This window comes from Oncorhynchus clarkii, chromosome 1 (assembly GCF_045791955.1).
Source record: "Oncorhynchus clarkii lewisi isolate Uvic-CL-2024 chromosome 1, UVic_Ocla_1.0, whole genome shotgun sequence".
Taxonomy (NCBI): Eukaryota; Metazoa; Chordata; class Actinopteri; order Salmoniformes; family Salmonidae; genus Oncorhynchus; species Oncorhynchus clarkii.
The window spans coordinates 22,655,333-22,670,179 of NC_092147.1; the positions used below are offsets into that span (position 1 = coordinate 22,655,333).

The following is a 14,847-nucleotide window of genomic DNA, read 5'->3' on the forward strand; positions in this document are numbered from 1 at the left end:
TGAGAGCAGGCGAAAGATATCAAGGTTCTGTGTGGAGGAATGGTCTAAGATCCCTCCCAACGTGTTCTCCAATCTTAGAAAACATGTTAGAAAAAGTCTCAACGGGAGGGTGCTTGAAAACAGGGGTCAAAATGATTAACACACCTATCTTTTAGAGATGTTTTTGTATTACTTGTTACACCTATCTTTCTCTGGGCATTGTAATAGTATAAAATATAATTTCCTAATTGTTTAGAGCATACCATATAGTTCAGTATTTGTAATTCTTTTATAGTATTTTTTGCTCATCTTTATCAAGGGTGCTAATAATTATGAACCTGAATGTAGATAAATGAGCTAGATAAAATCATCATAAAATGAGGGAAATGCCCTGCAAATTTGACTTCCTATTTTTTCAAAACTGAGCTGATTGCACTGTGAAAACATGATCGCCATAGCATTTTTTTCTTAATTCCTTTGTCTTTTTGGTCCCGTTTTGCTGCAGTATCATTATGTCTGAGTTAAATGAGAAAGGTGATGTACACAGACATCTTCCCACTCACACACCCACAGAAAGCTCCAGTTGGATCACACTTCTCGTTCCACTCCTCAGCTGAGACTTTTCACTCCACATTTCCTGCAGGCAGAGGCTCATGCAGTGGATAATCCCAAGAATGCATCCACCTCAGATTATTATTTTTTTTTATCAGTAATGCAAGCAAGATATCTTAGGTCAAATTCATAAGTTGGAGTAATTACTAGCATGGATGTACACTCCAAATGGTGCTGACAGCAACCTGAAATAAAGCAGCACAAAAACTGTACCTACAATTTGAATTTGTTCTTGATAATAACATCTGCTCAACTGTAAATAACATTAAACAATCATGTATTCCAAAATATGGCTACAGCTATGAGTACATTACAGTAGTAACGTCCTCATGAAATTCTTCATACTTGACTTGTCAAAACAAAGTATTGATAATTAAGATAATCCCACAGACAGCGGTGCTCAGATATTCTTTAGTGTTTTCGGTGATCGGGTCAACAAGGAATCGGTATTTTCAAATAACATTAATGGTCATTTCCTTTATAACTTACCCACATAATGTATTTCATTTCTAACACAGTATGAGCTAGGTTAGCAACATATAGTAGATCATTTGTTAAATTGGAAAAGAGGAAAATAAATTACATTGTCCCCTTTTTGCTCATGTTAAAGACGCTTTAGACCAATCAGGTTTTAATAACTAAGTCCACTAAGCAAAGCATATTACAGATAGTCATTATTCTAGTAAAATATTCATAATAAAGAATCACAATCAATATTTAAATAATTTTATTGAAATATAAAACAAATGTAAAAAGGCTAAATAAAAATACATAGAATAAAATGTGACCAAAAAAGTACATTTTGAGAGCCAGCCAAAAACATCTTTGGTCCCTGCAAGGAATCCATCCACCATCCCCAAGCTCCCAATTTCAACTTCAAGTGGTTCTGCCCACAGTCCAGTCTTATTTTGTTCCTCACACTAGGGGGAGAAAAAAGGCAGAGTGACTGCTTTTTGCTCTACACAGTACAATGCCAAGTTCTCCAGGTCTAGTCCACTGCTTTCCTCTCATACACAGACATGACGCATGTGGAAATTCACCACATACTCAGCGTTGGTCCTCTGTACTGAGATGGCGAACGGCTCAAAGGGGTGGAATGTGAAGGCCACCAGCCGCCGGACGGCATGGTTAATGGGCCGGCCCAGGAGGCCTGCCTGGATCTTGAACTTCAGCAAGCCAGAGTCCCGAGCGTAAAACCTGCAGTTAACAAGAAAAACAGTCAGTCTTTTCAAATGCAAGTTTGAAATGAAAGAGGGTATCTAGGAACACACAGTAACATCCAAATGGTTGTCCTATAACGTTATTAGTTATTGTAGTTTCATTTCCTAACAATAAATGTAATCGTTTCAAAAACAAGAGAGCTTACAGTTACCATAAAATGTTGATTAAACAGTCTCCAACAAGTCCCTGCCTTTTATAATGGCCAGGCATCATTTACACATTTTAGCTAATAAATGGCGGTCTCTATAATAAACACCTGGTCAAGAAAATTTGAATGATGCATTCATGCTCCGGTGGAATCTAACAGAATCTCTATCTCACTCTGAATGATTGATGTCTCTAACAGACTTCGGGGCAGCTCCACAGTTGAAGCAAATAACACCCCTTTATTAATTGAAGTTTTATGGTATGAATGATTGATTATTAATTACATGTAATTTTTACTTAAAGCAAAAATGTTTGTTGTGCCCTACAGAAAAACATTAGAAATCAGCATTATCTAGTCAATGTTACCTGATGGGGTGGTCTCCACATGTTTTGGGCCGTTCCATCACAGACACCCACTTGTCGTCGTAGCTGAAGAGAGAAAGATCGAGGTAGGGGCTGCTGCTGTAGGACTGAGCACTAATGGGCAGCTGTCCCAGCAGCCTCCTCACAGCCTCAGTGTGACCGCCATACTTTGCATTCACTATGGTGTCTTTGAACCTGACGAGGAAGGAGCATAAGCAGAAGGATTTCTGAATCACTTAACTGGAAAATTCTAAGGAATACTGTGAAATTCTCAGAACTCTACTAAACACTGTTTTAAGAGTCTAATTTCTGTAAATTGGTTCAATTTATTGGCCTTTGGACTGGGCCACACTGTATGGATTTATTTTCATGGTAGCCCTGCGGTGGGCCTTCCCCCCAGTCACCAATACCTTCTCTGGACCTGCCGTGCAAAGTTGTTGCTGGAGGCAGAGCAGGGGAACTGAACAGCTTCACTGTGGAGCGTGGCGTTCCGGAACAGGTCACAGAAGTTCTCAAACAGCTCCAGCAGTTTGTCAGAGGTGTTCTCAAAAACTGCCATCACCTCTGTACTCACCATGTTGTACACTACAAAGAACGAGGGCTGAGAGAAGAGCAGACAGATATAAAGTTAGAAATAAAGACGATATGCACTAATGCCACAGCAGCAAACAATCATATGAAATAGGCCTATAGTTAATGTTTGAGACAAAATCAATTTCAATTTTTCATAACAGAAGTTTTCTGATCAATAAGCTGAAATGAGCCTGAATCTACAGTATTAATTCCCCAGTCCCTTTATGTAGAGTACAGAAAAACAAAATCAAATAACAGGATCTAATCAACTGCAGATTGGATTTACAGATAGCACTTTCAGAAGTGCACACTTGTATGATTTCCACACCAACCAGGCCTTATTACAGAAACTTAATTAGGGAAGAGGGGGTAAGTGTACCTGAGAGGGGTCAGTGACTCGCAGGGTGACCACGTCCTCACTGGTATATTTGATGAAGAGGTGGTGCTCATCTAGTAGCTGCATCTTCCACATCCTCAGCTGTCTCAGCTGGTCAAAGAACTGGAAGAAGCGTCGCTTGGCGGTGGCGCTGCCGTCCTGCTCAGCCCGTCTCCACAGGTAGACCAGTAGTCTGTGCTTCAGGGAGTTGATGGTCTTCTCCTTGTAGAGGCGGGAGAAGCCTGGCTGGCCCTCGGCCCGGGCCTCAGTATACACCGCAGACAGAGTGAGGAGGTCGTCTTCGTAGCAGAACCGACCAATGGTTCGCACGTCCAGGAACGTCCCCTCTGATGTCACCTACCGGATGAAAGCAAAATGTTTGTAAAAACTTTAATTACATTCGATAATCTTACTTCCAGGTAGGCATAGGGTTCAGAGGGTGATGCAGGATGAGATATATACCTGAAAGACATGGATTGTCTGCTGCTGAACAGAAAGAACAGCCAGTATGTTACGGTAGAGGTAGAGTCCCTGGTTATGCGAAAGGATGATTTTGTCACACTTGAAGGACCTGGTGTCACAGAGCCTGCCAGTGTGCAGGTCAATGATGTGCAGTGAGTAGTCCTCCAGCGGAGAGCGGGGGTTGGGAGTCACAGACTCATTGTTGCGGTACACCTCAAAGAAGTGTGGAGAGGGCTCCTCGGGCACATAGACCGCTGAGCCCACGATCACATAGCGACAGTCATCAGTGAATAGGCTGCACTCTCGGTTCAGGTGCTCTCCATTGGAGGCCACATTAGTGACGTGCAGTAATGAAAAAAAGCGTTCAAAGAGGCGGCCGCGGATGTTGAGGGAGCGTTGGTCATTGCCATTGGCCAGGGTCTCCCCATCCTGCCCCAGCAGCAGATCCTCAGCCGCCTGGCAGCCCTGGTACTCATAGATCTCCAGGGAGGTCTGGTCAGAGGAGAAGGCTATGAAGCAGCGTCCATCTGGGGAGAACTTGCGGAGGAAGCAGGGAGGCTTCTCTACGTTGACCACAGTGAAGTTGGGGAAAAGGTTCTGGTGGAAGCAGCGCACGCGGTACCAGTGGGCTCCAGCCCGTCCAGAGAAGATCCGCCGCCGCTCCAGTCGATGGACTACATTCTGGTTCTGGATGCGCCTGGGTTTCAGGGTTGGGGAATCATCTTCCATGGTTCGATTGTTGCCAGCTCCCACTTACTGGTTGCTACATCACAAATCTCTCTGTATAGCAACTGGTAAAAGAGGTAATACAAACAACGATTATATCAGTTTACAATTAAGTTGAAAATGCAACAAGCTTATCAGAAGATTCATATATCATACAGGTCATTTCTAACTAAAATGAGTTTAGCCTAGATCAGGGGTGTATTCACTGAGACCAAGCAATGTGAAACGTACACAAATAGAAGCAAATGGAACTAAAAAGGGGAGGGACCTACATGAATTTGTCCAATACTCTACGTGGAGTAAACCGTTTCTGCCGCAAAAAGTTTTGCAATGGTGTGAAACGTTTTGCAACAGTGTCCGACTAATGAATACACTCCAGGGCTGTGTTCAGTTCATTTCAACATTTGCTACATTACATGATGGGGTAGGTACTGGACAACACATTCAAAACAGTGCACAATGTTCAATAGCCAGTCCATCCAGGAAAAAAATTAAGAAAAGAGGGCTTGAAATTTCAACCAATTACTGCACATTTCCTGCATAATATGGTTCAATCAAGCCACACATCAACAAACACCTCTCGAGAGGTGCATCACAACTGGCCATGATTGGGAGTCCCATAGAGCGGCGTACAATTGGCTGAGCGTCGCCCGAGTCTGGCCGGGTTAGGCCATCAATGTAAATAAGATTTTGTTCGTAACTGACTTGCCTAGTTAAATAAAGGTTAAAATATATATATATATATATATAAATTCTTCAACATTCACAAAAAGTGACATAAACTGAAGATTATCTCAAAGAACAAAAGGTCTAAGATCTCCTAAGCCTTTTTAAAAAATTAACAACATATCAATACAGGAAGTACATGTGGGAACACAAGTATATATATAAATAATATATACAATGGACAATTGGTCTAGGGGGTACAATATCGCATTACACAAGGACCTTAAGGGACATACATAGAATTATAATTCTAACAGCTTTTGTTAGTAGAGTATTTAATTGTCTTAAAATGCAGTTTATTTTTGTAAGGTAAGAAAATGTGTTTTGTTTGTAAATTTACATTTGTGAATATGAAATTTGGCCAAAAGAATAATGAAATTAATTACATAAAAATGTTTCAGCTTATTTCTATCGTAGGTAAAGAATCCAAGCAGTACATCTCTTCACAATAGTGTAAGATCTTCATAAATGTGTTCAATTATAAATCTACTGATGCCTTGCCAGTTTCCTTACATGAATACAATGCCAAAAAAGATGCAACACTGTTTCTGGGTGGTCATTACAAAAGGAACAATTTGAGTTGATGTTTGCCTTAAACTTGTTCATATAGTGGTTAGCAGGATAATATTTATGAATACTTTTAAAAGAAACTTCCTTAATTTTGTTAACAAGTAGGTATGTGTGTGGCAACATCCAAACTTTTGTCCAACAGATCTTATTGGAATGGATTTATTGATAATATCTCCTAAACCTGTGTTTACAACATGCCTTATTACCGACGTTTATCCCCCAAAAACATGGCGGAGTTAGTGCCTACAAAAAAAATCCATTACTATTGTTCTCTATGGGCTATGCGCAATTAGCCTGTGTAGTCGATGGAGTACAGCTAAGAGCGGAAGTAACTTTTCGTAGCAGGTTAAGAGAGCAATTTAGCTAACCCTAACTCTTTTCTTAGCCTCAGTCTGCTGTTAATTTACCTAACCTGCTAAGTAAATTATTCTAGCCTGATACGTTCGTAGCTGTATTCCACCTAGTCAGAACCATTAACTTGGCGACGGGTTAGTAGGTCATTATTTCATTTTACAGATTAACCACAGGAAAAAAAGTGTGGCTCCCATTTTCCATTCATACTAACATGCTAACTACCAAGCTAGCCCTGAAAAATAGCAGCTAGCTAGCGTTCCATCTGAAGTCACGAGCTTCCCGAAACGAAGCTGAATATTATTTCGTTTTGGGCCAGACAGTAACAGATGCAGCAAAATACACCACCAACAGAAATACATTGTCAAGCCGGTATGCTAACGTTAGCTCGCTAGCTTGCTACTAGTACTAGCCCAGACAGAAAGCTTATAAATATATTTGGTACTAGTGCTGACTGACTAGTGCTGACTGTGCAGTCACAAAAATAAACAAATGCGGAATAACGTTTAACTTACAGGCTTGAGGCTAGCGTCTTGAGGGCAGGCAATAAAAAAACGAATGTATGACAAGCTTGGAACATTTGTTCTGCACATATGACATAAGTGAGTCGTGATTTCTCAACACTGTTCAATGTTGTTGGTATTAGTTAGCTAGCTAATAGAGCCGTCAGCGAAGACGCATCCTCTTCCGTGGAACCATTCCCCACAGCGCCACTGTAAACTCAGGTTGAAAAGAGTATTGCATCACGTTGACACCACATTTGACCAAATACAGACTGGTAGTAAGCCTACACTGCAATGACACAGCAATTGCCTGGGGCACAGACCCTGTGATTTCCTGGGGCCCTAATAGTGTTTTTTCTACTTGAAATTAATTTGAATATAATTACTTTAAATATGTGGTCAGGATGAAACCCTAAGAGAGAAACATGAAGTGATTAATTGAGAACCTCCACTCGCATATAGCTGACAAATTCGGTTCAGAAGTTTTCCTGGCCATGTGACCTGATCAGAGTTTTTCTTGGTCATAGTACACTACTGGCCCTGCTAATAGGTCTAATCAACTGAAACCATCACAAAGTAGGGGATGGAGAGATATGGGTCTTAATGATTAAATGTTCTATACAATCCCAAAATGGATCTTGTTCTTAAGACTCAAAAATTGCACAGAAAAAGCAGAATGAAGACCAACAGAAGAAAGCCTTCATGCTTGGCCTTGAGAGCATGATAATGGCTCTATGTGCAATTATCCCTGACGAACCTGTCTCGCAGATTACAAGTCATAATTTCCAGTAATAGCATGCTGTGAACAAGGAAAGGTAGTGCTAAAAACATTGGCAAGAACATAAAATGGTCTACTTTTCAATGTACTGTAGATTTTACCATGTAATGCAATGCAAGCCTTCTGTGGTATTTTTTAAAATACCCAATAATAATACCTGGTGCTCTGTTACTCAGAGGGGATGTGTGTAGCACATAAATAACTTATTAAAGAAGATTATCCTCTCCCACACTTTTTCTTTTGGGTTTTGTATATCAGCTCATTAATTTCTTGTACTGTATGTCTCATACTCTTTTCACCTCAGCTTTTAGCAGCTGTTTGCAAAGTATGATTTGGATTGAGAAAAGGCTATGGCAGAAGGGGTATTCAAACACTTTTGGGCTATTCTTTCTGGAGGAATAGAGGGATAGAGCCTAGATCAATTGACTTCCTCCATATGCTCCACAGACACGGAGGCTGTAATTATGAGCGGACTGGGATAAGGACGAGAGACCTCAAGGGACCATTTCAAAGACGTATGTTTAACAGCTAATGGAAAAATAAACACACAGTGCCTTCAGAAAGTATTCATACCCCTTGACTTATTCCACTTTTTTTTTACAGACTGAATTCAAAATGGATTAAATAGATTTTTTGTTTCATCTACACACAATACCCCATAATGATAAAGTGAAATTTTTTTTTTAGAAATGTTTGCACATTTATTGAAATTGAAATACATAAATATCTAATTTACATAAGTATTTAGACCCCTGAGTCAATGTATGTTAGAATCACCTTTGGCAGCGATTACATCTGTGAGTCTTTCTGGGAAAGTCTTTAAGAGCTTTTTTATGGATAGCCAGGGGCACACTCCAGCAATCAGACAAAATGTACATGTGTGTTTAGTGAGTCCGCCAGATCAGAGGCAGTCAGGATGACCAGGGATAAGTGCTTGAATTGGACGATTTTTCTGTCCTGCTAAAAGCATTCAAAATGTAACCACTACTTTTGGGTGTCACAGAAAATGTATGGAGTAAAAGTACATTATTTTCTTAAGGAATGAGGTGTAAAAGTAATCAAAAATATAAATAGTACAGTAAAATACAGATAAAGTCAAGTACTTACACAACTGCACCTGGATTGTACAATATTTGCACATTCTTAAAACAAATCTTCAAGTTCTGTCAAGTTGGTTGTTGATCATTGCTAGGAAGCAGTTTTCAGGTCTTGCCATATATTTTCAATCAAAACTGTAACTAGACCACTCAGGACCATTCAATGCCATCTTGGTAAGAAACTCCAGTGTATATTTGGCCTTGTGTTTTAAGTTATTGTCTGAAATGCAAATTTATCTCCCAGTGTCTGTTGGAAAACAGACTGAACCAGGTTTTCCTCTAGGATTTTGCCTGTGCTTAGCTCTATTCTATTTATTTTTATCCCGAAAAACTCCCTAGTCCTCACCAATGACAAGCATACCCATAACATGATGCAGCCACCACTATGCTTGAAAATATGAATAGTGGTACTCAGTGATGTGTTATGTTGGATTTGTCCTAAACATAACACTTTCAGGACATGACGTTAATTTCTTTACCACATTTTTTTGCGGTTTTACATTAGTATCTTATTGCAAACATGATGTTTTGGACTATTTTAATTTCCTACAGGCTTCCTGTCTTTTCACTCTGACATTTAGGTTAGTATTGTGGAGTAACTACGATGTTGTTGATCAATCCTCAGTTTTCTCCTTTCACAGTCATTCAACTCTGTAACTGTTTTAAAGTCCCCATTGGCCTCAAGGTGAAATCCCTGAGCAGTTTTCTTCCCCTCCTGCAACTGAGTTAGGAAAGACACATGTATCTTTGTGGTGATTTGGTGTATTAATACAACATCCAAAGTGTAATTAATAACTTCATCATGCTCAAAGGAATATACAATGACCACCCATCTACCAATAAGTGCCCTTCTTTGTGGTTGAATCTGTGTTTGAAATTCACTGCTCGACTGAGGGACCTAAGTCGGAAGTTTACATACACTTCAGCCAAATACATTTACTCTGTTTTTCACAATTCCTGACATTTAATCCTAGTAAAAATTCCCTGTCTTAGGTCAGTTAGGATCACCATTTTATTTTAAGAATGTAAAATGTGGAACGATCGTCGTAGGTGGAAGAAGAGGAGGACCAATGCGCAGCTTGGTAAGCATCCATGTTTAAAAATTTAAAAAAACTGAACACTGAACAAAAATACGACAAACGAACAGTCCTGTACGGTGAATGGAAAAACACTGAACAAAAAATAAACACCCACAAAACCCAGGTGGGAAAAGGCTATCTAAGTATGATTCTCAATCAGAGACAACGAACGACACCTGCCTCTGATTGAGAACCATACCAGGCCAAACACATAAACGCAACATAGAAAAACGAACATAGACTACCCACCCCAAATCACGCCCTGACCAAACTAAAACAAAGACAGAACAAAATAACTAAGAACAAAGGAACCCCCGCCCCCCCCAAAGGTGCGGACTCCGGCTGCAAAACCTGAACCTATAGGGGAGGGTCTGGGTGGGCGTCTGTCCGTGGTGGCGGCTCTGGCGTGGGACGTAGAGTCTCGGCCCACTTGAGTGGCTCACCTGGCGCGGCGACCCCCGCCGCCGACCTCGAACTGGGGACCCCTGCAGAGGGTCCCGAATGGACGGGAGATTCCGGCAGCGCCGGACAGACGGGAGACTCCGGCAGCGCCGGAGTGAAGGGCGATTCCGGCAGCGCCGGAGGGAAGGGCGATTCCGGCAGCGCCGTAGTGACGGGCGGCTCTGGCAGCTCCTGACTGACGGGCGGCTCTGGCAGCTCCTGACAGACCGGCGGCTCTGGCAGCTCAGGACAGACGGGCAAACCTGGAGGGAGGAGACGGAGAGACAGCCTGGTGGGTGGGGCTGCCACAGGACCCACCAGGCTGGGGAGACCTACAGGAGGCCTGGTGCCTGGAGGAGGCACCGGATGGACCGGGCTGTGGAGGAGCACTGGAGCCCTGGTGTGCAGCCTTGGCACCACTCCTCCAGGCTCGATGACCACTTTAACCCGGACCATCCAAAGTGCAGGCACAGGTTGAACCGGGCTGTCGGTGAGCACTGGAGCCCTGGTGCATACCACTTGCACCTCTGCCTTCGGCTCAATACCCACATTCGCCCGGCACGGGCGGAGCGCAGGCATAGAACGAAATGCCCCCTCCCAGCGCCTCGGAGACACAGCACGCAGAGCCGGCGCAGGTTACCCTGGGCCGAAACGGCGAACCAGAGACCAAACACGCTGCGCTGGCACAACATGCCCTGGCTGGATGCCCACTCTCGCTTGGCACTTTCGGGGGGCTGGCCTATAGCCCACCGGGCTGTGAGCACGTACTGGCAACACCGTGCGCTTGACCACATAACACGGTGCCTGACCAGTACTGCGCTTCTTTCGGTAAGCACGAGGAGTGGGCTCAGGTCTCCAACCTGACTCTGCCACACTCCCCGTGTGCCTCCCCCCCCAAAAAAAATGTGGGGGCTGCCTCTCGTGCCTGTCGCACTGCCGTGCTGCCTCCTCATATCGCCGCCGCTCAGCTTCCACTGCCTCCAGCTCTGCCTTGGGGCGGTGATATTCCCCAGCCTATGCCCAGGATCCTTTACCATCCAAAATCTCCTCCCATGTCCAAGAGTCCAGAGATCGCTGCTGCCCGATACCACGCTGCTGGGTCCTTGGTTGGAGGGTGATTCTGTAACGATCGTCATAGTTGGAAGAAGAAGAGGACCAATGCGCAGAGTGGTAAGTGTCCATAAAATAACTGAACACTGAACAAAAATACAACAAACGAACAGTCCTGTATGGTGAATGGAAAAACACTGAACAGAAAATAATCACCCACAAAACACAGGTGGGAAAAGGCTACCTAAGTATGATTCTCAATCAGAGACAACAAACGACACCTGCCTCTGATTGAGACCATACCATGCCAAATACATAAACTCAACATAGAAAAACGAACAGAGACTACCCACCCCAACTCAAGCCCTGACCAAACTAAATCAAAGACATAACAAAGGAACTAAGGTCAGAACGTGACAAAATGTCAGAATAATAGTAGAGAGAATGATTTATTTCAGCTTTTATTTCTTTCATCACATTCCCAGTGGGTCAGAAGTTTACATACACATAGTTTACATACATAGTGTTAGGTAGCATTGCCTTCAAATTGCTTAAATTGGGTCAAACGTTTCGGGTAGCCTTCCACAAGCTTCCCACAATAAGTTGGGAGAATGTTGGCCCATTCTTCCTGACAGAGCTGGTGTAACTGAGTCAGGTTTGAAGGCCTCCTTGCTCGTACACACTTTTTCAGTTCTGCCCACAAATTTTCTACAGGATTGAGGTCATGGCTTTGTGATGGCCACTCCAATACCTTGACTTTGTTGTCCTTAGCCATTTTGCCACAACTTTGGAAGTATGCTTGAGGTCATTGTCCATTTGGAAGACCCATTTGACACCAAGTTTTAACTTTCTGACTGAGGTCTTGAGATGTTCAAGGTTCCGTTTTAGGGCCATTATTGTTTTCACTATATATTTTACCTCTTGGGGATGTCATTCGAAAACATAATGTTAACTTTCACTGCTATGCGGATGACACACAGCTGTACATTTCAATGGAACATGGTGAAGCCCCAAAATTGCCCTCTCTAGAAGCCTGTGTTTCAGACATATGAAAGTGGATGGCTGCAAACGTTCTACTTTTAAACTCGGACAAAACAGAGATGCTTGTGCTAGGTCCCAAGAAACAAAGAGATCTTCTGTTGAATCTGACAATTAATCTTGACGGTTGTACAGTCGTCTCAAATAAAACTGTGAAGGACCTCGGCGTTACTCTGGACCCTGATCTCTCTTTTGACCAACATATCAAGACTGTTTCAAGGACAGTTTTTTTCCAACTACGTAACATTGCAAAAATCTGAAACTTTCTGTCCAAAAATGATGCAGAAAAATTTGTCCATGTTTTTCTTACTTCTAGGTTAGACTACTGCAATGCTCTACTTTCCGGCTACCCGGATAAAGCACTAAATAAACTTCAGTTAGTGCTAAATACGGCTGCCAGAATCCTGACTAGAATCAAAAAATGTGATCATATTACTCCAGTGCTAGCCTCCCTAGACTGACTTCCTGTTAAGGCAAGGGCTGATTTCAAGGTTTTACTGCTAACCTACAAAGCATTACATGGGCTTTCTCCTACCTATCTTTCCGATTTGGTCCAGCCGTACATACCTACACATACGCTACAGTCACAAGACGCAGATCTCCTAATTGTCCCTAGAATTTCTAAGCAAACAGCTGGAGGCAGGGCTTTCTCCTATAGAGCTCAATTTTTATGGAATGGTCTGCCTACCTATGTGAGAGATGCAGACTCAGTCTCAACCTCGGTCTCAACCTTTAAGTCTTCAGTAAAGACTTAAAGGTGGCTCAGTGGCTCTAACCCTATTACAGGGGTTGATTCACTGTGTTCTTGGTGCTCTTCCATGCCGTCCCTAGGGTTGAGTCACTGACGTGATCTTCCTGTCTGGGTTGGCGCCCCCCCTTGGGTCGTGCCGTGTTGGAGATCTTTGTGGGCTATACTCGGCCTTGTCTCAGGATGGTAAGTTGGTGGTTGAAGATATCCCTCTAGTGGTGTGGAGGCTGTGCTTTGGCAAAGTGGGTGGGGATATATCCTGCCTGTTTGGCCCTGTCTGGGAGTATCATCGGATGGGGCCACAGCGTCTCCTGACCCTTCCTGTCTCAGCCTCCAGTATCTATGCTGCAGTAGTTTATGTGTCGGGGGGCTAGGGTCAGTCTGTTATATCTGGAGTACTTCTCCTGTCTTATCCGGCGTCCTGTGTGAATTTAAGTATGCTCTCTCTAATTCTCTCTTTCTCTCTTTCTTTCTCTCTCTCTGAGGACCTGAGCCCTAGGACCATGCCTCAGGACTACCTGGCATGATGCCTCCTTGCTGTCCCCAGTCCACCTGGCCATGCTGCTGCTCCAGTTTCAACTGTTCTGCCTGTGGCTATGGAACCCTGACCTGTTCACCGGACGTGCTACCTGTCCCAGACCTGCTGTTTTGAACTCTCTAGAGACAGCAGGAGGGGTAGAGATACTCTTAAAGATCGGCTATGAAAAGCCAACTGACATTTACTCCTGAGGTGCTGACTTGCTGCACCCTCGACAACCACTGTGATTATTATTATTTGACCATGCTGGTCATTTATGAACATTTGAACATCTTGGCCACGTTCTGTTATAATCTCCACCCGGCACAGCCAGAAGAGGGCTGGCCACCCCTCATAGCCTGGTTCCTCTCTAGGTTTCTTCCTAGGTTTTGGCCTTTCTAGGGAGTTTTTCCTAGCCACCGTGCTTCTACACCTGCATTGCTTGCTGTTTGGGTTTTAGGCTGGGTTTCTTTACAGCACTTTGAGATATCAGCTGATGTAAGAAGGCTATATAAATACATTTGATTTGATGTTTCTTCATTATATCCACATATTTTTCCTCCCTTATGATGCCATCTATTTTGTGAAGTGCACCAGTCCCTTCTGCAGCAAAGCACCCCACAACATGATGCTGCAACCCCCGTGCTTCACGGTTGGGATGGTGTTCTTTGGCTTGCAAGCCTCCCCCTTTTTCCTACCAAACATAACAATGGTCATTATGGCCAAACAGTTATATTTTTGTTTCATCAGACCAGAGGACATTTCTCCAAAAAGTATGATATTTGTCCCCATGTGTAGTTGCAAACCGTAGTCTGGCTTTTTTATGGCGGTTTTGGAGCAGTGGCTTCTTCCTTGCTGAGTGGCCTTTCAGGTTATGTCTTAATAGGACTCGTTTTACTGTTGATATAGATACTTTTGTACCTGTTTCCTCCAGCATCTCCACAAGGTCCTTTGCTGTTGTTCTGGGATTGATTTGCACTTTTCACACCAATGTACGTTAATCTCTAGAAGACAGAACGCGTCTCCTTCTTCAGCGGTATGACGGCTGCGTTGTCCAATGGTGGTTATCTGTTTGTACAGATGAACGCAGTACCTTCAGGCATTTGGAAATTGCTCCCAAGGATGAACCAGACTTGTGGAGGAGTCACGCCCCGGTCACGCCCTGACCATGTTTCTAATTTTTGTTTGGTCAGGGTGTGATGTGGGTGGGCATTCTATGTTTGTATGTCTAGGTTTTGTATTTCTATGTTTTGGCCAGGTATGGTTCTCAATCAGGGACAGCTGTCTTTCGTTGTCTCTGATTGAGAACCATACCTAGGTAGCCTGTTTTCCCACTGTTAGTTGTGGGTGGTTATTTTCTGTTTAGTGTTCTTTTGTTATTTTGTATTCAGTGTTCAGTCAGTTAAGCTAATAAAGATGAACACGTACCCCGCTGCATTTTGGTCCAATGACTCCTCTTCTTCTGACGAAAGCCGTGACAGGAGGTCCAC

At 43.2% G+C, this 14,847-nt stretch overlaps 1 protein-coding gene across 1 annotated transcript; it reads right to left on the bottom strand.

The window, feature by feature from the left end:
* Positions 1-798: 798 nt before the first annotated feature.
* On the bottom strand, positions 799-6,812 carry LOC139415700 (DET1 homolog). Its single transcript, XM_071163814.1, has 6 exons — positions 6,622-6,812; positions 3,734-4,524; positions 3,275-3,628; positions 2,733-2,923; positions 2,326-2,517; positions 799-1,788 (listed from the first exon to the last, which is right to left on the bottom strand). Exons 2-6 carry the CDS (start codon positions 4,460-4,462, stop codon positions 1,599-1,601), a joined length of 1,656 nt encoding a protein of 551 aa, XP_071019915.1. The 5' UTR covers positions 4,463-4,524; positions 6,622-6,812; the 3' UTR covers positions 799-1,598.
* Between the last annotated feature and the right edge of the window lie 8,035 nt (positions 6,813-14,847).